Source organism: Falco cherrug, chromosome 1 (assembly GCF_023634085.1).
Source record: "Falco cherrug isolate bFalChe1 chromosome 1, bFalChe1.pri, whole genome shotgun sequence".
Taxonomy (NCBI): Eukaryota; Metazoa; Chordata; class Aves; order Falconiformes; family Falconidae; genus Falco; species Falco cherrug.
The window spans coordinates 44,627,059-44,653,228 of record NC_073697.1 but is presented as its reverse complement, the minus strand read 5'-3'; the positions used below and the strand labels follow the sequence as shown (position 1 = coordinate 44,653,228).

Below are 26,170 nucleotides of genomic sequence, written 5' to 3'. Positions count from 1 at the left end.
AGGTGTCCGGGGCGCCGCCTGAGCCGAAACGGCGTTGAGGTCCCCGCCTGCCCGCGGCACTGCCTGCGCACAACTGCCGCAGCCGGAGGAGACGGGGAAGTTGGGAGCGAGCGGCGCTCCGGGTCGGGCCGAGCGGGGCCGCGCCGTTGAGACGGTGCTGGCGGAAGACGGTGAGGGTGGGGCGGGCAGGCGGGGGGGCCCGGGCAGAGAGGGGGGCCCGGCGGCGGCGGCGGTGGCGGCGGCGGAGGAGGACGAGGAGGACCAGCAGCAGGAGCAGCAGCAGCGCGGCCCGGTGCCGGCCGCTATGGACCAGTGCGTGACGGTGGAGCGGGAGCTGGAGAAGGTGCTGCAGAAGTTCTCGGGCTACGGGCAGCTCTGCGAGCGCAGCCTGGAAGAACTCATCCAGTACGCGGGCGGGCTGCGTCGGGAGATCCTCCAGACCGAGAGTACGTGGAGACCCCCCCGTTCCCCACCCCCCTTTCCCTCAGGAAACGGGCCCGGCTCCTTCCTCTGGGTTTAAAAGACCCACAACTTTGGGCCTTTGTGGACTGGGGGATCTCTCCGGGGAGACCCCCCCCCCCTCCAGGGAGAGCCCCCACCCCCAGCCCCGGGGCTGAACAGCCCTTTCCCGGCCCCGGGGGGGCTGGTGGTGGTGGTCGTCGTCGTGCTCAGCTTACGGGCCGGCCCCGGGCGCAGGGCCGGTCTCTGCGCGGGGGGAGCAGAGCTGGAGGCCTCCCCCCTCACCCCCCGGGAGTCGGAGTTTTGCGTGCGTTTCTGACAGAGAAAAGTTAAAAGGTAGGAACAGGTATCGGCCCTCGGGCCTTGTGTGGGCTGCTGAAGAGGAGCGTTTGTTCCCTATCAGCAGGTACGGCATGAACCCTGGTCAGCGTGTTGGTACCTCTTGCGCCTTTATGTTGAGTTACAATGGGGTTAGTCAGCCCCAGGGGAAATAAACAGCAGGGCTGCCCTGTTTGCTCCCCCCCCGTTTAATTCTTTACTTTTTCCTCCTAAGTCACTGTTGTTTTCTTTTGATGTGGCTAGGTTTGGAAGTGTTTTAGGGTAAAGCCACTCTTCAGCAGGAAGTAAACACGGCCTCCTGACTTGACTGTGTTTTACAGCTGATGTTGAGCACTTACGCAGGCGGGCTAGATGGCCAAAGCGCACTATAAACATGAGATATTTAAACCTTGCGAAATCCCTGAGATGGAGGTAATGCAGTGTTTATCGATGGAGTGGGAGGGAGTGGTGAGACAGCTGAAGTGATTGACCCAAGGCCATGCAGGAAGTGAGTGATGGCTCAGGGATTAAAAATAGGAATTTGCAGTCTCCTGAGCCCAAACTTGAGAGCAAGCTGTGCTATTTCACTGCTTTGCAGAATCTGCTTTTGTTTGGTTCAGAGAAAAATGTGTTTGCGGTAGTCTTGTACAAATATGGGGGCAAAGCTCACTCACAAGTGCGCATAATTCCAGGAAGATAAACATGAGTGTAGTAAGAGTTGCCGTGTGTGTACACAGCAATTTCCATAGAGAGAAACACGGAACTGCACTTCTTGAGGCATTTATTTGGAACGAAATAACATTTGGTCTTTTTGTCATTGTTTTGAAATGTGTTTCAATAAATCTATTTTATGCTGTTTAAAACAGTTTGGGCTTGCACGTTAAGGACAATCAATAAAATGCATGTCTTCACAAACTGAGATGCTAACCTTGCCTGGAAAGCTGCAGTGTGACCTTCGTGGTTGTACTGATCTTTGTAGGACTCTGTTGGGCTGTAAAGATTTGTCACTGAGAATCCTGTTGCAGGTCTGGAGCTTTTATTTACTTTTTGTAATAAAATTAAAAGGTTCCAGTGTGCAGTTCCTTCAGGGCCCTCATTGGGTTTCCCTGCCAGCCTTGGCTTAACAGTTTTTGGGACTTACCAAATAAGTAGTGATGCTGTCCCAGCAGAGTACACCCTAAATTGAGCTTTCTTTTAGTAAGCACTCTAGAATGAAGCCAGTATGTTGCTAGCGCACTCTCAAACATCTGGGGAGTCTGTTCAGTTTTGGCATCTGAAAGTAAGGTGTCTTCATAGGTAGCAAAAATTTTTTTTTTTCTTCCTTAACATGTTATTTATAACCTTCTAATAAGGACAAGTATTTGCAGCTTTTATATACTGTACCCAGAGTGTTTTTGAAAATTGATGGAAGTGGAAGTAGCGAAACATCTTAATGTGGAGCTCTGTAATTCAGCGGTATGAACTGCAGAAATGTGCTTGTATATATCATCTTGAAGGAAGAAAAGAAAAGAAAAATTTGACTGCTGAAGAAGAAGTTAATGCTGTAGGACAAGATGTATGAAAAGGCCTTAAACAGGCAGTGGATATAAAAAGGAAGCGGGTGGAGAAAAAGAAACTGCTAGAAGCTGTTTCAGCCTCTAAACTGGTTCTTTTTCTCCACACATACAGTCTCAAAATTCCTTGAGCTGCTTTCTTATTAAAGCAGAAGTACAGAACAGCCCTATGTGAAGGTTGTGAATAGGAAGAAAAAGTTTTTCTTTCTTCCCCTAATGTATCTTGCCTCCTGGAGCAGCTGAGGCATGATTGCATATTCCTGGACAGTATAAATGTGTCTGGCTGAGTAAACTTGGCTTTGGACTCTGTGTGTAGTGTCTGCTCGCTAATATATTTATTTTTTTAAAATTGTGACTGTACACAATACAGGGATAAACTGTCAGCTTTTGGGATAGCTGTCTGCAGGCTTTCTTCTGCTGCCTTATTAGAAGAAGCTCATAGTTTAATTAAAGTTGAAAGAGATGGGTGCAGAGGGGGAAACTTTTCTATGATGACTTTGTTGGCTTTTCCTGTGTAGATGTTTTCATTGCTTTACTGTAGTTGATTTCTGCTACAGTAAGTGTTAGGGGCCAGTAATTCACTTTTTTGCTTGGGGTAAAAACAGTTATGCGTGTAAGCTGTTTGGGTTTTAGCTTAATGGTTTTTCTTAGGGGAAAAAAAGGCTATTAAGAGAGCATATTTTAATCTCTCTGTTTATTGGGGAATGAGTATTTCCATTTAGCTTGTTGCATAATTTCTGACTGATCATTTTGTCTTGGCGAAAGTCATGAGAGTTACTTAAGATCCTTCATGTGATTTTAAGTGTCTGTCATAAAAATTAAATAGCAACCCAGAAATAATGATTATTCTTGAAATAACTTTAGGAAGTGAACTTTATGTAGTACGCCCTATTAGCTGTTTGCCTGGGATGTGATCATTAGCTTCTTGGGACTGGAGGGAGAAAAAAAAAAAATTTTTTTCTTAAAAGCTATGGCTGTTGCAAAATTGTTATTAAAGCTTCCTCAGCCGGGGCTTGTGGGGTTGAATAGGAGCTATTTGCTTTTCTAAAGACAAGCTGGTTTTAGTATGTAACAACAGAAGGTTGTTGTCGCTGTTGACATCAGCAAGTCAGGAGTTAGGATGCATGAAGGAAGGTATCTAGAATAAGTGGCTGGTAAATTATGACTTACCCCTTAGGATTACAGCTTTTTTCTGGATTTCCTTTGCTCTCTGAGGGATATTGTTAAGGGTACACTGACAGTTTGCTTTGGGTCTCAGGTTGCTGGTCCTGCAGCAGCAGTTTGATGCACCTGCATTTTGCTTTCCATGAAATACCAGAAACTGGACTCTTAATGTGACGTTGAAACCAAAGGGGTGTTGAAATATGAAATGAGAAAGGAACAAACTTTATGGAAAATGTGGTTGCTTTTTAAATCTTTCTTCTAAAGAGATATTTTGCAGGGGTTATTTTTTCACATGAAGGGTTTGGATCCGGAATGTTAGGGAAGTGTTTCTGGGCTGCTGTCCTGCTTAAATTAGACTTCCCATGGAGTTGAAGGTTAAGTTTGTGTCCTTAAAGGAAAAATTCTTCATGTAGAATGAAATTTGAGGAAGTAGAGGCCTTCAGAGGTAAGACTGGAAAAGAGTTCCTCCTTGTATTTTGAAATCAAAAGCTGGAAGAAGGGGCTGGAATAAAGCACAAAAAAGTAATTTTTTTCCAGCTGAAGCTACTGAGTGATACTTGAGTCCAGGCATGAAGGGTGTAAACTGTGAAGTGTGGTGATGTGGTCAGGGGCTTGTAAACCTTCTGTATTTATTGTTTTGCCTGCAGAACAGGTCATACAGCATTGCAGCTGTTGGTTGGACATCAGTTTAAAAATGACAGTTTCTAGATAATAAGTCTTATAACAAGAATGAGTGGATCTGATATCTGCAGTTGGGTCTTTTACAGGTTGCTTCTCATCTGTTGAGAATTGGAGACTGGTTGGCTGAACTGTTTAGAGCTGTTTCCACAAGCTGGGAAGCAAGTTGCATAGATCTCAAATGCAAGCAGGGTCTGATACAAGTGGGTAGCTTGCGGGACAAGAATGAATTGGGCTCTTATTAACCCAAATTTTGCTTGCACCTTTTTGAAGTTAAACATGATGTTCTGACCTATCTTCTGGTAACTGTCTAAAAGAAAACTGATCCTGTAGCAGGTTCTGTAGCTTAATATTATAGCCTGTGAGATTTGTGGATTGGGGTGTTTCTTTGAGATGTATTTAGTAATCAGACACATGAGAACTGTCCATTAATTTTTTTAAACTGCTGCACTTGTTCAGTGTTATTGTTCACCCAACTTGATTCCTGATTCCATGGGTGAGCCATGTCCTGTACATCTTCCTTCATTTAAACTGATCTAGCTTTGCAAATGCTCTCTAGCTTGCTTTTCTTTCTTTTAATACCATTTCTTGTCTTTATATGTTGTTGCATATGAAGAGATTTAATATTATGATTTGTTTGTAACAAAACTAGTAATTTTCCTCTGTCTTGTCTAGATCAAGATGGAGACTTGTCGGGGACAATTTCACTTGTTATGACACAGTGTTGTAAAAGAATAAAAGACACAGTTCAAAAACTGGCCTCTGATCATAAAGACATTCACAGCAGCGTATCCCGAGTTGGAAAAGCCATTGATAAGGTATTTATATTGTGGTTTGATTGTGTTATTGCATATATTCTGTGATGTGTACTCTGCTTTACAAAATTTGGATTTATACTACAATTAATTAATTCTTCCTGTCAACTACAGAAGCCTAGGCTTGGGGCAGAGGCAACACAGAAGGGTGGGTGTACAGTACTTGGTTTCAGAACTCGTTGCATACAGAGTATTCCTTCTGGGGCAGTTCAGATCTCTTAGTTTCAGAGAGAACGTGCCCTATAGATATTATTAGATTTAGTAATAGTGTGTGTTATATCAGATTAGCTAAACGTTTGTTTCAATATCTGTCTCAATAAAAAAAATACTGGGGTTTATATATATGTATATTGTATTTCTATTTAATTGTTAGTAGCAAATAACTCAAAATGGTATTTTGTTCTAGAAGACTATAAACCAGAATTTTTTAAGACATTTTGTATGTATTTCAGGTGTATTGTCAGTTCTTAGGGCTTAATTTTATAACATGCGGTGTTCTTTCTAACAGTGTTCTTAATGTGAGTAAATTTAGCTTCTCATAGTATCTGTGCCTATGCCATAACAAATAATAAGATAGGGTGGCATATCTTTGAAGCTTTGCATATGAGACATTTTCATATGAAATCCAGGTTCAAGAGTAACTGGGATCCAAGTATATTTTTGAAGGTAGATACTAACAATTCTTTGAATTGATGCTAAAACTCCTTTTTTGCAGTAAGTGGTGCCGTATGTATACTTTCCGGCTGTGCTTTTCTCCATCTGTATGTTCTTTCACATAAGGTAGTCCTGTATGCAAGGAGTCTTTCAGCTGCTTTTTTGGATATTCCTAAGTGATAGTTTCATATTAGAATATGCTTATGTTGATGGGTCTAAACATTTGGTTTGACATACACCTTATAATCTTACTCAGAAGGACACTAGTAAGTAAGTTTTCATGTGGACAAAGACATTTGCAGCATTACGAAATACTCATTCATCCCTTGGGAGTCTCATTTAAAATTTGTTTAGTAATGATAATCTGTTAAAGGATAAATTAACAGTAGTGCTTTGAAGCAGCGAAGTACACAGTACTGTATTATTGGGCAGTACATCTGTGCAATTTATATTTTTTTACTTATATCTATGACTGATAATCATGGAGAGCTCAAACTTTGTACTAATAGCTTTAATCCAAGCGTCACTGTTATCCAAAGCTTAAGGATGCATCTGTCTCTAATCCTTGCTGCTGCATCTAAACCAATTAACTAGAGTAAAATTCCATCCTTATTACTGGCTTGAAGCCTGAAATAAATTTGTGTAATCTTGTCCTAAGTTTCAAACTTTTCTATTCTACTTTAGCAAGTGGACTTTGTATAGATAAGCTTTCAGGTTTGGCTATACCTTTTTCATTTATATGCTATGAAATAGAGCAGCTCTAGGTCATGTATAGAGGGTGTGAATATTCAATGGAAATTGGTGGTACTATTTCTTAGAAGCCAAAGAAAGCAACACTTGAAATCTTAATGAAGTTTAGGCTTGAGTCTAATCCCCAAATAGCTGTTTCAGTTGTCATGTGCATAGTTTTCCCAATGTTGTTTCTGTCCTGCTGTTTCATCTGCTATTCTTATTTGAAAAAGGATAGCTGTAAATAAAAAAGTTTTTTTTTACTTTCAAGTGTGTGGTTTTGTGAAACAGTAGAAAGGATACCAGTTTGCTCTGTGCCTGCTGAGTGTCAGAAAGGCTGTTTCAGTGAGGTGTTCAAAAATTAGCTCAACGTGCTGTATTCAGTGTGCTTATTCTGCTGCACTTTCAATCTTGGTGTTTACCAAGATTAGTTTAGTTTAGTTTAGTTTACCAATCAAGTTTAGTGTCTGTGGTGTTTACAGCAAAAACCTAGAAGCAGTGGGAACTGCAGGAGTGTACCCAGTTCTGCTCATAATGAGGGATGTGTTTCTATGAAGTCCAGAGCATCGGTTAGGATTGTCTCCTTAAATAAGAACTTTGTTGGACTTTTTAAATGCAGGTAGTTTGAATTTTATTAGTTTTCACTGACTGTAGTATTTTAAAGGGACTACTTTAAAAATGTACCATGTAGTCTTGGCCTGCTTGTCAGATGAATATGTGTAATGTTTAAATCCAGGTGGAATTGAATTCTTCCCTGGACAGTGACATTTGAAGGAAATTCTTCGATACATATATAATGCGATTTCCCTGTGCTGCTGGAGTGTATGCTTGAAACCTGCCAACAAAGTCTTTGTTGGCATGGAGTCCCATAACCTGTTGAAATTGCCCTCCCTCCATCCCTTCACTATAATATACTTAAGCTTAAACCAGAAGAAGTAATTAAGTGTAATTGGTGTAGTGAATTGATTCTCCACACATTCTGTGCAAAATACTGCTGCTTCCTAAACAAATGCTCATTAGAATTTAAAGGAGCACAGCCCTTGCCCTGATTCATGAGATTTGAATTTTCTTTCTGTTGCATGTAAATCATCATTTATTTTATAGATGGATTAACATCTCTAGAACAATGCTTATGGTCCTCCTAGCTGTATATGCTCAGGCACAGATAAATGTTACTCATTATTTTATTGCCTGACTTGAGATTAGGAAACATGCTAATATTGGTACCAATTTTGTGACGCATCCAAATGACAGCTGTTGTTACAGCTGTTGATTGTACACTCAATAAGCTTCCTACTTGACAAACTTGGATTTTGAAAAAACTTGCTGTATTATCTGCTTGTGGCAAATTTCAGGTTAAATTTCTTTTTTTCTTTTTTTTTTTTTTTCCCCAGTGTTGAGGCGGGGTTATATCTATATGTAAAGTTTAGTCTGGTTGGTTTTTAAGCTAGTGTATTCATTGCTTATGGGCGTGCATGGGACCTAGATTGGTCTACCTGCAGAGTTCACTCTGAGAACAGAAGCTCCTAAGCATTTGAAAAACAAGTCCAAGTTAGGAATCACGTTAAAGTCTGAAATGCCAGTATTTTGTGTGTTGCTTTTAGTTAGTTCCTGGAGAGTTTTTCTAATAAGCTAAACCTTTTTTCGTAGTAGTTCTACATGGATTGCATACTTCTGATCCATTAAGGGTTACCCTTTCTTCCAAAGAGTATTTTGCCCTTTGAAAGGAAATGTTTGTGTCCAGTTTTTTTCTAGCATTTCTAGCGTTTGCTCTGCTTCCAGAACTCAGGTCAGTGTTGCTCAGCAAGTTGTTTTCTGGTAGCTCACTCATCAGTCTCCCTGTAAATCAATCAACTCTTCTGGAATGATTTGAAATCATCTCAAAGCATGTTTGATGGGGGTAGTAAATGTTTTCGTTCTAGCAGCAATCTGTTGTGAGTACTGGTTAAATGCTTTCATTCAGGAGAGTAAGTGGAGTAAATGGTAGCTCTTTCCATTTTCCCCCTGAATTTTAAGCCTCTTTTTAAAGGGCCGGCATTTTAATCCAATCTTTGTTTTGGGAAAGCAAACTTTTACCCTAAGTTAGTGTTTGTTCATTTAAAAACTTACATTCAGTAAAGGTTTTTAGTTTGTTTTTAGTTTGTTTGTGTATAATTTAATTATGTTACTGTGAAGAATGGGGCTGCATAAATACAGTCTTTGCAAGTTGAGCTCTATCTTATGAACAAATGAATTCGACAGAGAAGGTAAACAAATGTCTTTGTATTCTGGGTCTGAATTCAGAAGAAGGGAGAAGTGCACAAAATAATCTCAACTGGGAAACTGAGGAATAAAACTGGCCTTAATCATCATTTTTTTCATATCATGTTGTTATTAATAACATGGGAGGTTGTGTGTTTATTAAAGTGGTCCATCTTGTGTGTGTGTGTGTGAATCTTGAAGTCCTCAGATTCTAGCAGTTCCCCGTAATGTACTTTACATTGTTATCATCGGTATATTTAGCACATAATAGCCTACATTTTAGTGCTAGGCTTACTAGTTAGGCTTTTAAAAGATTTGTTTCTTCAGAATATTAACTGACACTTCGAAGCTAAAGCCTGAAAAGTACAAAATAATCTTCCTGGAGTTTGTAACTTACAGAATTTATTTCAACTTTTGAAATCTTATTAAAACCCACATGCTATCAGTTAGCATACTGTTAGCATTTAGAAAGCAAAACTGGGTGATGTGTAGTCACCAGCATGTCACGCATGCATGACAGTTATGAAATATGTGAGCCAAAGGCAAGCACTAATTTCTTCTGACATGTGACAGTCACTCACTGTAATATGTGCAGTCAGTTCTTGAAGTTCCTCAGGACCCAGAAAAGGCAGAGCTGTAGAATCCCACGTATAATAAAGACCTCAAAAAATGTTGTGTTTTTTTTTTTTTTTTAAGAAGTTACTGAAGTGAGAACCTGGTGAAGTCTGAGTTGAGTGGAGAATGGCTGAGGGGGGAGAAAAAAAACTTGAGGTCCTCAGTTTACAGCTCATCTAGGTTGATAAGACTTATCATTGTCACCTTTTGTGGAACTTAAAAAAACATCTAATTTACAGTGGAGTTTTGAAAAGTTTCTCAAGGCTCATAGTTTGTTGTTTCAGAACAAAATGTGGATTTTGTGAAGGAACTAATAAGGTAAGTGGCTTTACCACCTGTGCCCCCAAGCAATGAGAAGGATGTGACAACATTTAAGGCATAAGTTCAGCTGTAATGGCTGGGAACTGCCCAGAAGAATAGAGTTTCTTCTTACAGGGTTATGTTTGCTAGCACCTAAAATTGCATGAAGAGTAACTTAAAGTTGATTGTTTTTATATTACTGGTGATCCTGCTCCGGAATCCTAAGTAACAAAAGCAAGCTTGTGGGTTCTTAATACTGCTTCTGATACTTCCTTAATGCATTGTCAATGGAATTGTTACCTGCTAGTGGTGTTTGGACAGTGATACCAGAATCCACCACGGTGGTGAACCTTAAAGGCTTCAAAGTGTTGGCACAATTAAGAACAGTATTTAGTTTTCAAGATGCTTAAGTTTTTTCAAGGTACAGCTTAAAGATGAGCAGCATGACAAGGAGGTTCATAGGTTAAGAGACCCAAGTGAAAATGTTGTTAAATGTGAGACTTGGAAGCGGTGACAATAACTTAAATGCTCATCTTGCTCCATCACCCACCTCTGAAAGATGAAAGAGACAATTGGCTAGCCTAAGGTTTTACTGAAAGTTTGCGAAGAGACCTGAATGAAGTGGTTTTGAAGGCGGCACACATGCAGGGATGAGAAGGCAGCCCCTTTCTCTTGATGACACAGAGCAGCATCAAAGGAGATGTGGAGGTGGCTGATGAAGGACATTAATAAGTTGCGAACAAAAGGAAGACACACTATGAAGCTGAGCTGTGCAGGGTACTCGAAGATCGCTCGTACCGGCTTTGTGTTACTTGCTCTGCCTGCCTTGGCAGAAGCATGGATTTGTGCTAGGTTGCTGTTCCCGTATTGCGCCGGGGTATCGATTCTCACAGGGCTGCAGCTGAAGCACTCCTATTTTCACTAAAGTTCTGATTTCTGAAGTCATCAGATCAGGCAGCAAGCAATGCACTAACTTCTAGACTCTTTTGCAAGAGATTTGATTTAAGCAATGGGTGAGGATTTTATGAAAATTAACCCGTCTGCCCCAATCATAAAACATGTTAGCAGTTAAAATCCTGTTTAATATCTTGGATTAGAGAAGCATTGCTCTCCCACTGCCAGGAGGCACGATGCCAAGCAGTGCCAAGTGTTACTGAAGAGTCACTGTGACAATATTTTTACTTATTCCTGGAATATGTCTCTAGGCCACTGGCCTAAAAATACACGGCAGTAGGACCATCGGGGTTAGATCTGTAAAAGATCTCTCATCTTCAGAGCTCATCCTGTTGCTGGGATGTTGAGGTCTTCAGAGATTTGAATTTCATTGTTCTTTGGGGGGGGTGGGGGGGGGCGCGGGGGAAGTGACATTTTCGTTTTTCAGAATCGTCTGCCCTGCCAGCTACGTACAAAGAAAAAAATGAGTTAAAGCTTTTACTTCTAATTTGGTGCACTGTAGTGACAGTGATGCATTGGTATGCTATTTTGATTCTAGTGTAGGTGATTTAGTTTTCTGTTCTCTATGCATTTTCAGTTTTCACATATGGCAAAAGCATTTTCTGCAGATCCTTCCTTCAAAAACACATCATGGTCTGGAAATCCTTTATTAGTTAACTAGATTTCCAATTTGCTAGCTAGACTTGTAATGTCAGTGTAATTCTGTATAATGAATAGTACTCAGACTTGAAATGAGTCCTTGAACTTGAAGACGCCAAAGAATTTTTTCTCTCCTGTACACAGGACATAATGAAAACATCTGACATACTTTTCACTTTAAACAGGAGGTAACTGAGGGCCAACTGAGTAATAGGCAGAAGACATCAGGGTGGAGATATAGGTGCCCTGTGTAACTAAAGAAAAATTACGTGGGATGATTTGTTCTAGCCTATTGACTGTTAATTTGTACATTTCAGAATTTTGACTCTGACATCAGCAGTGTGGGGATCGATGGGTGCTGGCAGGCTGACAGCCAGCGAATCCTCAATGAGGTGATGGTGGAGCACTTCTTCCGTCAGGGGATGCTGGATGTAGCTGAGGAACTTTGTCAGGTAATGATAAGTGTGGATGTTTAATGTTATCCACCCTGGAGAGTTGTGCTTTGTGTTTGTGTCCTTATTTGAATGTTCCAGGTGAATATTTAAACTGTCAGAAAAACAGTGGTTTAATCCTATTGTTTCTTATGCTTTAACTAAAAACTGCCCTTTTTTTCCCCCCCCCTCAGGAATCTGGGCTATCAATAGATCAAAGTCAAAAAGAACCATTTGTGGAGTTAAATCGAATATTGGAAGCATTAAAAGTGAGAGTTTTGAGACCTGCACTAGAGTGAGTCTACTCAGTTTTTCCTGCCTTTTTTTGAACACTTTTAACAAATCCTTAGTTTTTCACATCAAGTATTGTCTTTAGTATATTTTGACATGTCCCCGTTTGTCCTTTGCGAGCTCTAGTTACTGAATGAATCCCTTCCTGGTTTTGTCCCCTCTGTGTCCCTTCCTATGGGCAGTCCTTAACTAAGGGTCTCTTTCTTTGATTTAAGAATTAACTTGAATAATTTGTGATGCTGACTTAAAGTTTTGGGAAGAAACATCGCTTAGAGAAACAGTTGTGTGCCATGACAATACCTAGTCTTACAGTGAATCGGTAGTGAACCTTATTTTAAAAGGCCCAATTATGAAGGGTACCAGGACTTACAAAAGGTGTTGTGTACCACCAAGTCTTTTTAGGTTCATGAAGCCTTTGGAGTGAGTAGAAATTGACTCAGGATCGAAGTTCTTGCTTTTCCTCAAGTCACTCTCCCTTTCCAGATAAGGAACCACAGAGTGGGAAGAGGGAGTGAAAGGATAGGTGTGTGCTTTGCTGCTGCCAGGTAGCTGTTGATTAATGCTGGGTGAGAGGTGAGTTGCTGCTGGGAGCCTGGACTGACAGTGAGATCTGTTAGTGAGATTTCTTCTGAACAAACCAATTCAGTTCATGCAAGTCAGTGGATAATGCTGAATGCTCAGGTGAAAACCAAGTCTGGGAGTATCTGAGATCTATCAATCAACCTCAGACCAGCATAGTTCCTTGACCTTACAACATTAGATGTGTAAGCTGGTGCTAAGAGTGACAGTGAGGAGGAAAGGTGATGAAATGTCTCGTGAGCTACTGCTTTATGATTTACAGTAGTGGGTATGTAACTGCACAGTACCATTTCTGAATAGCTTTTATTTTAAAAATAAGACAACCCCAAACAAATCCTCAGCCTGGGTTTTCTTTTTTTTTCTTCCTTTTTTGCAAGTTGCAAGAACTTTCGTAGGCTTAGGTTGGTCTCAGAAGTAAAGAAAACAAAAAAACCCAACACAAAACCCGAAAAACAAACAGAAAGACCCTAAACCAGCTTTGAAGTGATATTTTAAAAATAGAAACAATGAAACCAAAGCAAATTCAAAATTTCTGTGTTTCATTCCAGAGCATAATTCATATACTTAAGATACCTAAGTACAGTTTTATATTAACAAAGGTTTTCTTTTCCCTTTAACATGAACCAAAGCAGGTATGTCAATTCAGAGCTTATTGGCATCTAAACCAAGTGCAGAGATACTCTGATATTCGAATTGTGGTGTTCATAAACTAAATCCTGGATTATGCCTCAGGGTCATGTGGAGTTTGACCTAAATAGTTGGTCTTTGAATATAGTTGCTCAGATGGTTTATTGCTATTGAACTGGCTAATTGCAGGGAAGCAATACTGAAATGCCTGGTGTCACCAGTGAAACAGGATTTATTGTCAGCTACACCACGTATTTCTTGTAGTTCTAGTAGTAACATAGCTGTTGTGAAAAATACTCTCAGAGGAACAGTAACTTGCTTTTAATGTCAATTCACTTGAAGTCACTACATTCGTTTTAGTTGCAGTTTGCTAGGCCTTATGCCTTACTTATTGCTCCTCAGTTGTATCTTGTAGTTCCTGCAATGTGTTAAATATTTTCCAAACAAAGGAGAAGGCATGGTCCTTCAAAGGAGCTCTTATTAGGAGGACAGCTGAATGGACACAGAATAGGGTGTATTGTTAGCAGTTTATATGCTGGTCTCCCTCCCCCACCCTGTCTCATTTTTAAATAATGTTTATTCTGTTTAAACTCTTCAGTGCAAAAGCTGTCTGCTTCTCTTTGTATGCTGGGTCCTTATTTATAGTGAAGCCTATGTAAAAAACATGGTGGCTAGTGAGGATGATCAAAATGTGGCAAATTTACACAGTTTAGGGGGTAACCAGTGTCTTAAATGCCCAGGTATCACACAGAACTGCTGACACTAGTGAAGATATTTCCCATATTATTTCCCAGGAGACTTGGGTGTTCAGGAGAAGGGATAGAAACCGCTCCTGGAGGGACTGCCGTGGTGTGAGAGGGGCTTGGAGGGGTGGCGCTGTGCTCTTTGGATGAAAAGCTGATGAATGGCTAAAACTTGCATTAGTAAAAACAGCTTTTGGGGTGCATAAAAGCAGTTCCAAACTGGCCCATTCTAGGGTTAGGCTACTGACAGTGGTGTTGAAGCAGAAAGAGGTATTTCACAAGGATAATGAATTACAGCCTCACAAACCAGGAAGGGGAGGATAGCAGGGTTTACTCATGCAAAATTGCGGAAGGTTGGGATGAAAGCAATAACCAGTCTCTCTGGCTCTGTCAGTGCTCGGCCTAAGTCAGTGTTGGAAATGAAGCAAACACAGGTGGCTCCTGGTCGCTGCTATGGAAAAGGAGCTGTTGGGTGGACTTCTTGAAAATATTTTCAAAGCCCTGCTGTGGTGGTAGAGGAAAAGTTAGTATTTATATCTGATTTAAAAAAAAAAAAAAAAAAAAGACCCTAACATTAGTTTTTTCAGATTTTCTTACTAATACATATTCTAACATGTAAAAATACTATACTTCAGAATTAAACATAGTATGACTGGCCATACCATTTTTCTTTTTTTATGCGGTGTGTAATGTGACTTTGTAGATGGCCAGCCTGGCCCTGCACCCTAAACTGTGTAATCTTTACCTCCACAGGATCCTGTTAATTTCCAGTGACTCTTCTCATTGTGGTTTGGTGATGGGGGAGGGAAATCTGTAGGTTCTTTCTGGGCAGATTCTGGCCCTTGTGAGCTCAGGTGGGTCTCCATGTGAAGGTCTGGTGGGAATGACTTGCAGGTTCAAAGCTTTTGACTGTAATCTCCTAGGGAAGAGATACTGTCTTCTATCTGTAAAGCAGCAAGGTGCGCATGTCCTGGTATTTGCTGGGACCTTTGGGGTATGGTTTAAATTTAATTTAAACTTTGCTAGGCTTTGTGAAATTAATTTTAACTAAATTCCATGTGGGAGCTAGAAGAGAGCTCTGTGTACCTGTGGTTTGAATGGTATAATGTAAACTTCAAAAAATTCAGATGGATTTGAGTCTTGAAAGTGGAAACACTCTGAAAGTATTATTTTGAGAGGAGGCAGGAAGATAGGCGCTGCAATTACTAAGGATATTGGACAGTGGTGGAGAATATGTGGGTTGAATGTTTTAAACCTCACTTGCTGGGTTTTTGTCTTTCCATTGGAAGTAGGAACAGCATGTGCTAGACCAAACACCTCAGGCCTTGCTTCTGTGGCTGCTTTCTTCTGATACAAATCTGTGCTGCCACTCAAAGAGATAAAAATGGAAAGCCTGCCTAAAAGCTAATTTGGAAAAAATAGACTTGATTTCAGCAAGATGGAGTACCGCAAGAAGCAAATATTGGCAGGGAGAGGATGAAGGCTTTTTTGATGCAATATGGATTAATACCTTATTAATGGGACTGTGGACTAGTCTTATTGTTTATTGAGAACAGTTTTTTGTCTTTCAGCTGCTTATTAGGCTATCACTGTTAACTTCAGGCTCTTGTTTTCTTAGTTGCGAGTGAGCTTTATTGCCACTATACCTGACTTAAACCATGGACTGTGGTCATAAAACAAACTCAACAAAAGACACACACACACCCCCCAAACCAACCCAACCACCCACCCATCGTTACCCTTCCCTCCCAGTGGAGCTTACAGTGTTGACAGTTTTCTGAGGCTGCTCATCTGAAACTGCTTGAAATTAGGAACAGTAGGGCTTGTTCTTAGTTCAAAGGCTGCATTTTTCACTGTTTCCTACTGAAAAGTTACTGCTGTCATTACAAAGGCTTGCCAGTAAAGTCAGACTCCTGACACTTTCACCACAACAAATTGAAAGTAGATACTTGCTCATTAACACTGCATCTTAATGTAGAAGGCTAACTTGCATTGGAAAGCTTTACCAGTGCTGTAAGAGTGCTTAATTTTCTTATTTTAGTATTGGTTGAAAAGAACAGAAGCCTCGCATACCCTTTCTTTTTAAGGAATGGAGGCTACCTCAGTTTGTTGCTGAAAAGTGAAAAGCTCTTTGCATAATGGGGCCCCCCCAGTGAAAATGGTATAACTAATTAACGCTAATGAGAAACAGATGTACTGAAGAACATTGTAACTTGAAGTTCGTAAGAGAAAGATTGGATTGGCTTAGGCATGACTGAATTAAGGAAAAAAAACCAAAAACCCAAATCCAAACCCAACCCACAAAAACGCAAGAAAGGAACGTTTTATGAAATGCGTTGAAAATTCCAGTTCACTTTACTTGTTGTGTGTTTAAGAATTCTTATATGTTATTTAGGAGCCACATATTAGTGTTGTCGTGGTGAATGAGACCCAGAAAGTGAGGAATATTTTTATTGTCCAAGTTGAAAATGACACCAAAGGCAAAGTTTAAACAGGGTAAAGTGTGATAATTAAACTGATTTCCCTTCCCCCTATCCCCTATTTTAAGGTCTTGATAATGTCTTATTTTTGAGGCCCCCATAGATGCACTTACCCTCTCCAGGGCAACGCACATATGCAAATAAACATAGTGGCTTAGAGAAAATGTTTGAATGGAGAAGCTGGAAAATATGTTCTTGAAAGGCTTGGTCAAACTTCTTCAACATGCAGCTGAAGACTATCTGTAATTGTTAAGATTGAGTGGTATTAATCCAAATACAGTAGATTCTAGCTATTTCTGTCTTATATTGTGCCTAATTCAGTCTTCCCTTCCAGCCAGTGGGTGCTGGAATTTTGCAGAGGTTAACCTGTACAGCAGCATCAGAAATACCATCATTCACATGTGCACCCTGTGTAGCAACGTTACTTGTAAAGGGTCTTGCCATTTTCCATGCTCTGTATAGCCTCTGAGAAGTTCAGGGAACAGGCATATTCTCCTTGAAATAGATGGTTGATAATTGTAATAATTTCATATGGTGTAGGCTGACATTTATTACCCTTGTGTGTGTCACATCCGTCCTATTGTACCTCCTTGTTTCTTCTAGGTGGGCGGTATCCAACAGAGAAATGCTTATGGCACAGAATAGTTCGTTGGAATTTAAACTACACAGATTATATTTCATTAGTTTATTGATGGGTGGAACAGCAAATCAAAGAGAAGCGCTTCAGTATGCGAAAAACTTCCAGCCTTTTGCCCTAAATCATCAGAAAGGTAAGTGTTTTGTCTTACTAAGGGGATTTAAAGCACCTTGATGTGGCACCTTGTAGTAAAATACAAGTCATGTTCCAAATGTGGTTTACTCCATTATTTTTGTTTTGTTAGAGGCTTCTTATTTTTTTCTTTAACGTGTATAGCCTGAACACTTAGAATTTGAATTAACTCCTTTGTTTGCTTTTGGGTTTTTTTTGTTAAAGAGGGCACAAAATTATATTTTAATATGTCTGTGCATTTGCTTAAATGTAGGGGTTTGGCTCTTTAAATAATACATAGATTACATCTAGAATAGGTCCGCTGCCAGGGTAAAGCGTTAAAAATGCACGGAAGTGTTCTTGGTATAGTCATCTGCTATTTTCAGCTGCGTGGGCTAATACAAAGAGAAATGAAACTTCTGAAAAATGTGTAATACATGAGTTAAGTGAACCATCCCAAACTGAATGCAGTAAAGCCTAATGATTAGGGTACTGTGTTTGTCAGAAAGCTTAAAGAAAAGTAAAACTGTTCAAAGGAAATTTAACAGGCAGCATGGTGTGCTTGTAAGGGGCAGATGACACCCCCACCCCCCCATCTGTCCATAGCCTGTGGACATCTGTCCTGTGATGGCTATAACTGTATTTTGTGAAGGTGCGGATGTGTATTATTGATTTGGTATGTCTGCCCGTTTTCTATGTAAAAGCTAAACCTGTAGATGCTAGCTTTCATTTGTAGTGTAAAATAACTAATTGTTCCTGATCCCTTGCAGATATTCAGGTTCTGATGGGCAGCCTGGTGTATCTGCGGCAAGGTATAGAGAACTCTCCGTACGTTCATCTGTTAGATGCAAACCAGTGGGCAGACATCTGTGATATCTTTACAAGAGATGCCTGTGCTCTTCTGGGTCTGTCGGTTGAATCACCTCTCAGTGTTAGGTATGCTGGTTTTCACTTACACAGTGTTTTGGTTTCTGTTTCTTGTTCAGGACAAAATAAATGGCTTCTGAGAAGTAGTCTCATCTAGCTTCTATTAAATAAAGGGTACAGTTGCAATTGGCCCTAACAAGATTTGGAAAGATTAGAAATCGGAGGTTCTTGTGTGCTCTGCTTTATTCTGCACCTTGGCAGTTCAAGAGGAAGCATTTGTGGATGGAATTTGGCTTCCATAGTTTAGGCATTGCTGTGAAAGATGAGGATGGCAATCAGCCAGACTTTTCCCCACAGCAAGTGTATGAAAACTGTCCCTGCTGTTTAACTGAAAAATACCCAAAACTGTGGCTGTGATTCTGTTGGCATTTGATCATCTTGGGTTTTAATCCACACATTACTTTACCTGTCTTCTCCTTAGAAGAATGCTTATGAGTTATGTAGTGATTTCAGCTGCTAAAATTGTTTGCTGGACCTCATTTGCAAAGAAGAGAGGCACTTTAAAGCTCAGTAGCTAATCTGACAAAATGCAAATCTGTAGGAGGCTGTTGGAAGTGTGAAGAAAAAAACCCAACCTAATCTCCTTCTGGCTACTCTGAAGCTAAAACAGATTAGCTGATGTTTAGCCTTTGGATGTCAATTCCCCCCAATACACTAACGTGATGTTCTCATTTTCATTTCAGAGATTAAGTAAAAAAATCATATGTATCTTTCTAGGCTAGATTTGGTACTTAGCATAAGCTTCATTACCTCTTCTTTTTTTGGTGGTTTTTTTGTTGTTTGTTTTGTTTGGCTTTTTTATTGTTTACATTTTATTATTACTAGACTTCTGTGCTTAGTTTTGAGTTCTTAAATTGTCAGACCTTCTGCTTCTCCTGTTTTCACCTCTGTCACAAAATACAACAGAAGCAACAAAGGGAGCACTTTCAGATTGTCTTTCTACAACAAACATTACAAATTTCAGTTTGTAGGTTTTAAAGATATCTAAAAGTTCTGTCTCTCTTTTTGTTTTTCGTCTTTTTCCTGTTTCAGTCAAACTAATAGCAGCCCTTTACATTTTAATTGCTCACACACTGACGCTGCAATGGGATTTTCAGTGCAAAGAGCTGAGAGATTTTCAGTGAAGTTGGATAATCCCTGTTAGTGATGTTTGGATTGCTTGGGTGCTTGTTTTGTGCCTGGTGTGAAATCAGTTGCACTGAAATATATTTACTGTATAGGTGGTATCGATATTCTTGTCATAAATGAGACTGTTCTAAACTGGTGTGACCTTTGAGTGCTGCAAATCCTTTAGAAATTAAACCAGCTTGAAGTTAAATCCCTGCTGTAAAATATATTACTTCCTAGAATGTGAGTAGCGATCCCTTTTTTTTAAGGCTGATTGGCTTCTCCAGTATTTATCTAATCCTGTACAGACCTTGTGGTCTGAGTTACTGAGTAGAGTCAGTGGGAAGACTCTTGGTGTATTAAGGAGGTTGCGGTTCAGGGCCTTGGAGGACTACAGGACACCATTTGAATTTACTATTTACTTCAGTTGTTATACTCTTAAAGGGCTCTTCCGGAGATGTTTTCAGACAGAACCATTAAAGCCTTAATGCTTTTATTTCTGCAAATACTATTTGTCTAAACTTTCCACATGGTTTACACAAGTTACACTCAGGGCCAAAATAATCAAAAAGCAAAGCGTAAGGATTAAAATAGCCAGTTAAAGGTGAGGAATATGATATTTTTTTTTTATAGCTTAGGCAAGAGATCCATAGGTTTCAGGCACGTCTCTCCCTCCTAAGTAAACTAGCCAGAATGTTCCTGCAGAAACATGAAAACAAAGTATCTGGAGGGGCACAGTGGAGAGGAAAGTCATGACTTCTGTAGATAATAAAATTTGCACAAATAGTAAAATAATCTGCCAAAAAACCAGAGCTGGTCAAATCCTGTTTCTGTTGCTGCTGATTTCCAGGCCTATATTATTGCCATGAGATTTAAATCCATCAAAACATCTGTTGATTTGTGGAAACTCAGTGTCATACTTTCTTTTGTAATGTAGTAAAATATTTCAAAATAATGTGGTAAGTTCTGGTAATGGGTGACTCCCAGAGCAGGCTGAACTGTTGGGACACTGACTTTGGTCAGTTCTATACTGACATTCTTGTTACAGGCTGTGGTTTTCCTTCCTTTGCTTGCCTTCCAATGCTTTTTTCTACATTTCTTTTCTTGAATTAAGGCAAAGGTGGAAAGACATGTTTCTTTACATGGTAATTGCATATAATTAAAGGTTTATGGGTTGTGTGTGTGTTACATGGAAACTCTTAAGCTGCATGTACTCTTCCATGATTGAGAGCAACTACCTGTATAAGCTAACATGACGTCTTCCTCCTGTACAGCTCAAAATTAAAGTAGGTGGTACAGAAAATCAATTCATTATAAGACTCGGAGCAGGGATTAACAGTAGTTTTTAGTCTAGAATACAGTACGTAAGGGCCCTAGCCTAAGACACAGAGTAACTGAAAACGTGCCCTAAAACTCCTCCTTGTTATACTTGAAGGGAGCTTAGAGGTACAGACAAGAACTGAATGAAGTAGCACAACATTCTTGTGTCCCAGTTAACATTTAAAGTAGAAATACAAAAAAAGCTGGTTTCCAGACAGGCACCTTATGGTTAACATTTCCTTTTTCTGCAGTTTTTCAGCAGGTTGTGTAGCATTACCAGCTCTAATTAATATCAAGGCAGTTATTGAACAAAGGCAATGCACGGGTGTTTGGAACCAGAAGGATGAGCTACCGGTGAGTCGATGCTGAGCTATCCCAGGGCAGATTTCTAATGGCAGATGCTGTTTTCAGGTTTCTTTTGCACTGAATGTTAAGGATGTTAGATGTGGCCACCAGCTCTGGGGCTCGGGGCTTCCTACTATACAGAGACCCTGGGGGTCTCCATCCCAGTCCAACGGGTGTACCTGCTGCTTTCCTGTTTGTAGGTTCAACCAGTAGCAAAGCTGTACATGAATTGCAAACACTCGCCCACGCACACACACAAAGGACGCTGATACGACTGGCTGCACAGGCTACCACAGATGAGGCGTTGCCTTCAGCAGCACCCATATACAGGACTGGCATAGAACATAAGTGTAGACAGCCAAGATCCTGTCGTCCTCTTTGGCTGGTGAAGATTAAAATTCACTGGTGAAAGCACACACCCCCCCCACTCTAGATTCACAAGCAAAATGCATGCTCATGAACCCTCAAATACTGGCATGGCCCTTCTGGCCCCTTTTATATCCCTTTCTGGCCATTCTTCCTCAATCCCCTTTCCTTGCACTTTCCTCCTGCAGTTCATATAGTTCTACTGACCCCTTCTCCTCGGAGACCCTCAGTTTTGCATTCTGACCTGTTGCAAAGTCCAGGTTTTGTTGCAGTTTCTTCATGACCTATCAGTTAGTCTGACTGGCAAGGTTGGTTTTTATTGTCTCTGTTATGCTTGTCAGGTTTGTGTATCTTGGTTTTGTTTCTTGCTCCCCCCCTTCACTTGTTACCCCTTTTTGCATTGAAAAGGTTTTTGATCAAATGACCTTAACAAAACAGATGCTCTCACCTTCTGCTTAAACTTACAGTCAATGTATGAGATGTTTCTATATAACTGGAAGGGCAATGCATCCCACTGAGTAACATTAACTTCCTCTAGCTAACTAAGCTTGAGTTCTGTCCATGGGCTGCTTTGCATTGATGCTTTGTCAGGCAGATAGGAGATGAAAAAATTAGTGCTACATCTGGGGACACGGGAACTGAATTGGTCTGAATCCAGTGCGTTATGTTTCCAGCCCAACTTATTTGTATCAGTTGAAATAAAGTTCAGTTGTTACGAAACCCCAGTTTCTCTTTATAGCTGTTGTTATGTGTGGGCAGCTCTCCAGTGGCCTGCTCCTGATTTGGAAAGAAAACCTATTTAGTGCGAACTGGTCATGAACTGAGTTAGCCTCTTTGATTGTAGCTGGAAGAGATTTATTTATAGTGTAAGCATGTGTGTTGAGTTTCTCCTGGCTATGATTTCTGTAACACTGAGAGTGTAACCTCCAAGTGTGACAGATTCATGCCCTGTGTCCAGACAAGAATGATTAGCTCGGGAGCATTTGGGAATGATTGCTGTCAGATGCAGATCAGTTAATAATATGTACATTCATCCTTGCATAGACCTTGTTTAGACCCCTCTAAACTGAAGGGTTTCTAGTGTGTACTGCTAAGGCAGTATGGGGATGGGCAGCCTTATTTTGATCATGCAAAGACAGAGATTAAGTAGCGTGATAAGATTATGTTGTCAGATTTTATTGAAGGTTAAACATGTCAAAATTCAATACTGGTCAGAACGAGTTGCTTCCAGTACAGAAGCTGTGATTTTTTGCAGTTCTCAGTCGATTCCTGAAGTTACAGATCTGTTCTTATCTGTAAGATGTCCCTTCCTGAAATCATTTTATCCTGATGGCAAAAGCTGTGCTGTACCAGTGTCTTTTGTGTTGGTACTGAAAATTAATTATTCTGATACACTTTGTTATTGACACGACATGTAGGTGTTGGGAGAGTCTTTCAATAAGCTATAGAACATTAACATAATCCAAGAGTTTTTCTTCACAACACCCCTCCTACCCTCCCCTCCCAATAAGATCTGTTTTGTGAACCACTCTGGAAATCACTGGCTAGGAAATACAGAAAGTCTTGTTGGGTCATCAGCTCAGTTTGCCTGGCAGGGCATAGATCTGCACTAAAATATCCACTTGTTCCTTGGCAGAATACTCTGCTGCTTTGGGGATGGGGGGAAGCAACATAAATCACCATTTTAGGATCACAATTAAGTATTTTTGGCTGGGGAATTGTCAGGCATGCACACAATAGGTTTTGCTGCCTTCATGGCTGAATTGTGAAATCCATTAAGTAAAGGCCATGACCAAAAGGGATAATTGTCTGGAAATGTAGTTTCCCAAGATAAATTGCTATGTAAATTTCTTTCACAGATTGAAGTGGACCTTGGTAAAAAGTGCTGGTATCATTCGATATTTGCCTGTCCCATTCTTCGTCAGCAAACAACAGATAATAATCCACCTATGAAGTTAGTCTGTGGTCATATTATATCAAGAGATGCTCTGAATAAAATGTTTAATGGCAGCAAGTAAGTACCATTCTTTTATTTCAAGCAACATACAGACAAGGACAAATCTTAGAATACTGTGTTTTGGGGAAACTGAGTCCATAATTGGTGGAAGGTTGTTAATCCTGGAGAATGACTTGAAAGCCAGATAAAGCTGGGTTGATGCACTGGAGAAAAGCGTAGTAAACCCTCTGATGTTGTAGATAGTGAGATTAAGTGAAGGAATGCAATGAGCAAAATAATTTTCCAAGTTTTAAGTACCGTTGTGTTGTCTTAAATTCAAAACAGAGGCTTTTACGCACACAGGTTTTTTTGTTGGGAGAAAGGTTAGTAATGCATGAAACATCCCTTAAAAATAACCTCTGGGGGAAATAAGGCTTAGTAACTGAGGAGTTAGTTGAATTATCACTGTGGAAATACTCCTTAGATATCAGTGGGGTGCCTACAGGCTGTTGGGAAGGAGGAAATGGGATAGAATGAGCTATACAGATTTACTGGAGGAAGAACCAGTGGTAATTTGGACTGAACATATGCAGCTTCAGTGGAGGGTTGTCAGCTTAATTTAGAGCCGTAAGTTGTTCTGTAAAATCCAGTGTGAAAATAAGGGATGCCATGAATGAAAATGTCAAGTGGTGTTTACAATTTTTGCCCTGTTAGAAAAGCCTACAGGTATGCCTTCGTGGGTGACTGTAGACATTTAAGTCAGTAAACTTGCTGTTGCATTATTTCTGTACCTGATCACTTACTCCTGGTGCATTCATTGATTGGCTTTAGTGACAGCACAGCTCTGACAATATTAACCGGGGGGGTAGGGCAGGGGGCGAGGACAAAGGTCCAAACATAGAGATGGGGAAAAATGGATCAGTGCTAGAAGAAATATTGTAAGCAGGTAGAATCATATCAGCAGAGACCTCAGCAAGGAAGCCAGGCTGACCTCTTCAGTCATAGGCTGCAGGAGCTGATTTAGGTGGGTTGTAAAATCAGGGCATTTTGGGAATCAGACAGTAAACTGCACTGGATACCGAGGAAGTCAAAATGCAAGCTACTAGCTTATTTTAAAATGACTAAATGCAATAAACTAATTCAGAAGTAGAAATAATAAATTAATCCTGAAGAGTAATTTCTTTAATAATTCGAGGGGTGTGTGGGTGAAAGGTGAGGAAGAATATAAATAGAAGAAAAAGCATGGTAAGGTCTCTTAGAGCTGCTAAAAGTGACTTTTAATGGAGCCAAGTAAAGCATTACAGTTTAAGAGTAATTTGATGCTATGGGGAGGGGGAAGAGTGGAAGGACTGTCAGTGCAAACTCGATACATTTAATGCTCAGTTGTCGCATGTTACCACTATTGTAATGCGTTGTCTTTGTCCCCAGATTAAAATGCCCCTATTGTCCGATGGAACAGAGCCCTGGAGATGCGAAACAGATATTTTTCTGAAGAAAAGTTTCATTATGCAGTTTGTAAGTGACACTCTGGATTTCAGGTGCATTTCAGGAGAATTAAAACACACTTGTTCCGTTTTATGCAGCAGACTGAGGACTCCTATGTTTGTATAAGCTAATGCTACAGAAACTTTGCCAACATTTAGTATATACATACCAAGTGGAAATGCTACAGAAATATTATTACCATAGGGCTTTACTATACTCTTGGTCTCCATACCTGATCAAGTTACTACACCAGCAGTTGTCATTCAATGCAGGTTTTTGTACTTAACTATATGGTGACTTTTGACTTTTTACTTTTTAAAAGCAGAAATTGATCACCCCCATTTGTTTAATATTTTTCCTGCTGTTATTCTATCATTCTATTGATAACTGTCACCTTAGAGAATGTTTGTGGAAAAAGTTTTATTTCCTGTAATGTGTACATAATTAAAGGTAAATACTTCAGAAAAAAAAGTTTGATAAATCAGATAGTGGTTATAAAACTAATTTGTATTTTTTTCGCTGAAAAAGCTGTGATATATTCTGAGTTTCTTTCAAACATTTTTTTCAACTTTTACATAGAATTCAAAATAAATGTGCATATATATAAAGTATATAAAATATATAGCCCCAAGGGGCTACCTGTTAAAATCCATCGCTAATTTATAAGGGTGATGTGTGGCTAAATTACTACTGGAGCAGAGAGGGAATAGGAAATCCTGTTCCTTTTGGTTTCACCATCAAGAAGTGGTTGTGTAAGAGAACATTCAATAAATTCTGAAGTGGAAACGCTTTTAGCCGATGACATTTGTTCTCTGGCCTTTGTAGTCATGTTCTTTGAACTTTGTATTCAGGATTAGGCTATAAATGTCATGTTGCTGTATAGTTTAATAGTCATTATAGTGTGCTATTTATAAACAGTTATCAAAACCAAATAAATTGTAGAAGTATTCATTGTTAAATGGGGGAAAAGCATGTTCTGATGCAATCTACTGATCATGACTCTGCACTTGGCAGAACTGGGCCCTACATCAGATATTAGGAGGTAGCAAGTTTCCTGTAGCTTGAGAACACTTTGCTTCTAGCCTTGTTTTTGTAGTAGAATATTGCTGCCATTGCCACTTTTTCTGCTAAATTTGTCATATTGTTGACTAGGTAAATTTGTACTCATAAATGAGATGTAGATCATGGCAGTTCAATCTTTTCTAGTGTGCATATATTTGTATTTATTGCACTGTCCTATAGTAGGGCAAGCAGCCATAAGGCATGCAAAGCTACATGTAAAATTATATTTCTGTATTGTGTAGTTAAAAAAAAAACAACCCCCAAGCTTATATGGTTGAATACTGACACACTGGTTGAATGCACTAGCACAATGCACTACAGAGAAGACCGTCTTTGAGAAATCTACACCTTTTGAATTTGTATGTCACCTGACTTGAGAGACTGAGTTGGACTCTTACCGGATCAGTGACAACGGACAACCCTAAAGAGACATTAAAAGGAGCAAGTCAAGACACACAAATTTTAAACTTTAAATGTGTTTGATACATGTGAAAAATACAGGTGTGTGATTTCCTGCAAAAAAATTGTATTCACACTGAGTTCAAAACAGCCGCGTTACCAGGTGGTAAAATCAACAATAAACGGGTGAGGATATTATTTTCCA

The 26,170-nt window shown here is 39.9% G+C and overlaps 1 protein-coding gene across 2 annotated transcripts; it reads left to right on the top strand.

Moving 5' to 3' along the window:
- The first annotated feature begins 89 nt into the window (after positions 1-89).
- On the top strand, positions 90-26,170 carry RMND5A (required for meiotic nuclear division 5 homolog A). 2 transcript variants are annotated; one of them, XM_055709350.1, is made up of 9 exons: positions 90-446; positions 4,848-4,990; positions 11,437-11,571; positions 11,745-11,845; positions 16,874-17,040; positions 17,789-17,954; positions 20,624-20,726; positions 22,943-23,097; positions 24,448-26,170. In XM_055709350.1, the coding sequence occupies exons 1-9, from the start codon at positions 305-307 to the stop codon at positions 24,509-24,511; spliced, it is 1,176 nt and encodes a 391-aa protein (XP_055565325.1). In that variant the 5' UTR covers positions 90-304; the 3' UTR covers positions 24,512-26,170. The 2 variants fall into 2 exon arrangements, with proteins under 2 accessions (XP_055565325.1, XP_005446436.2); XM_005446379.4 differs by lacking the exon at positions 90-446 and adding an exon at positions 4,339-4,375.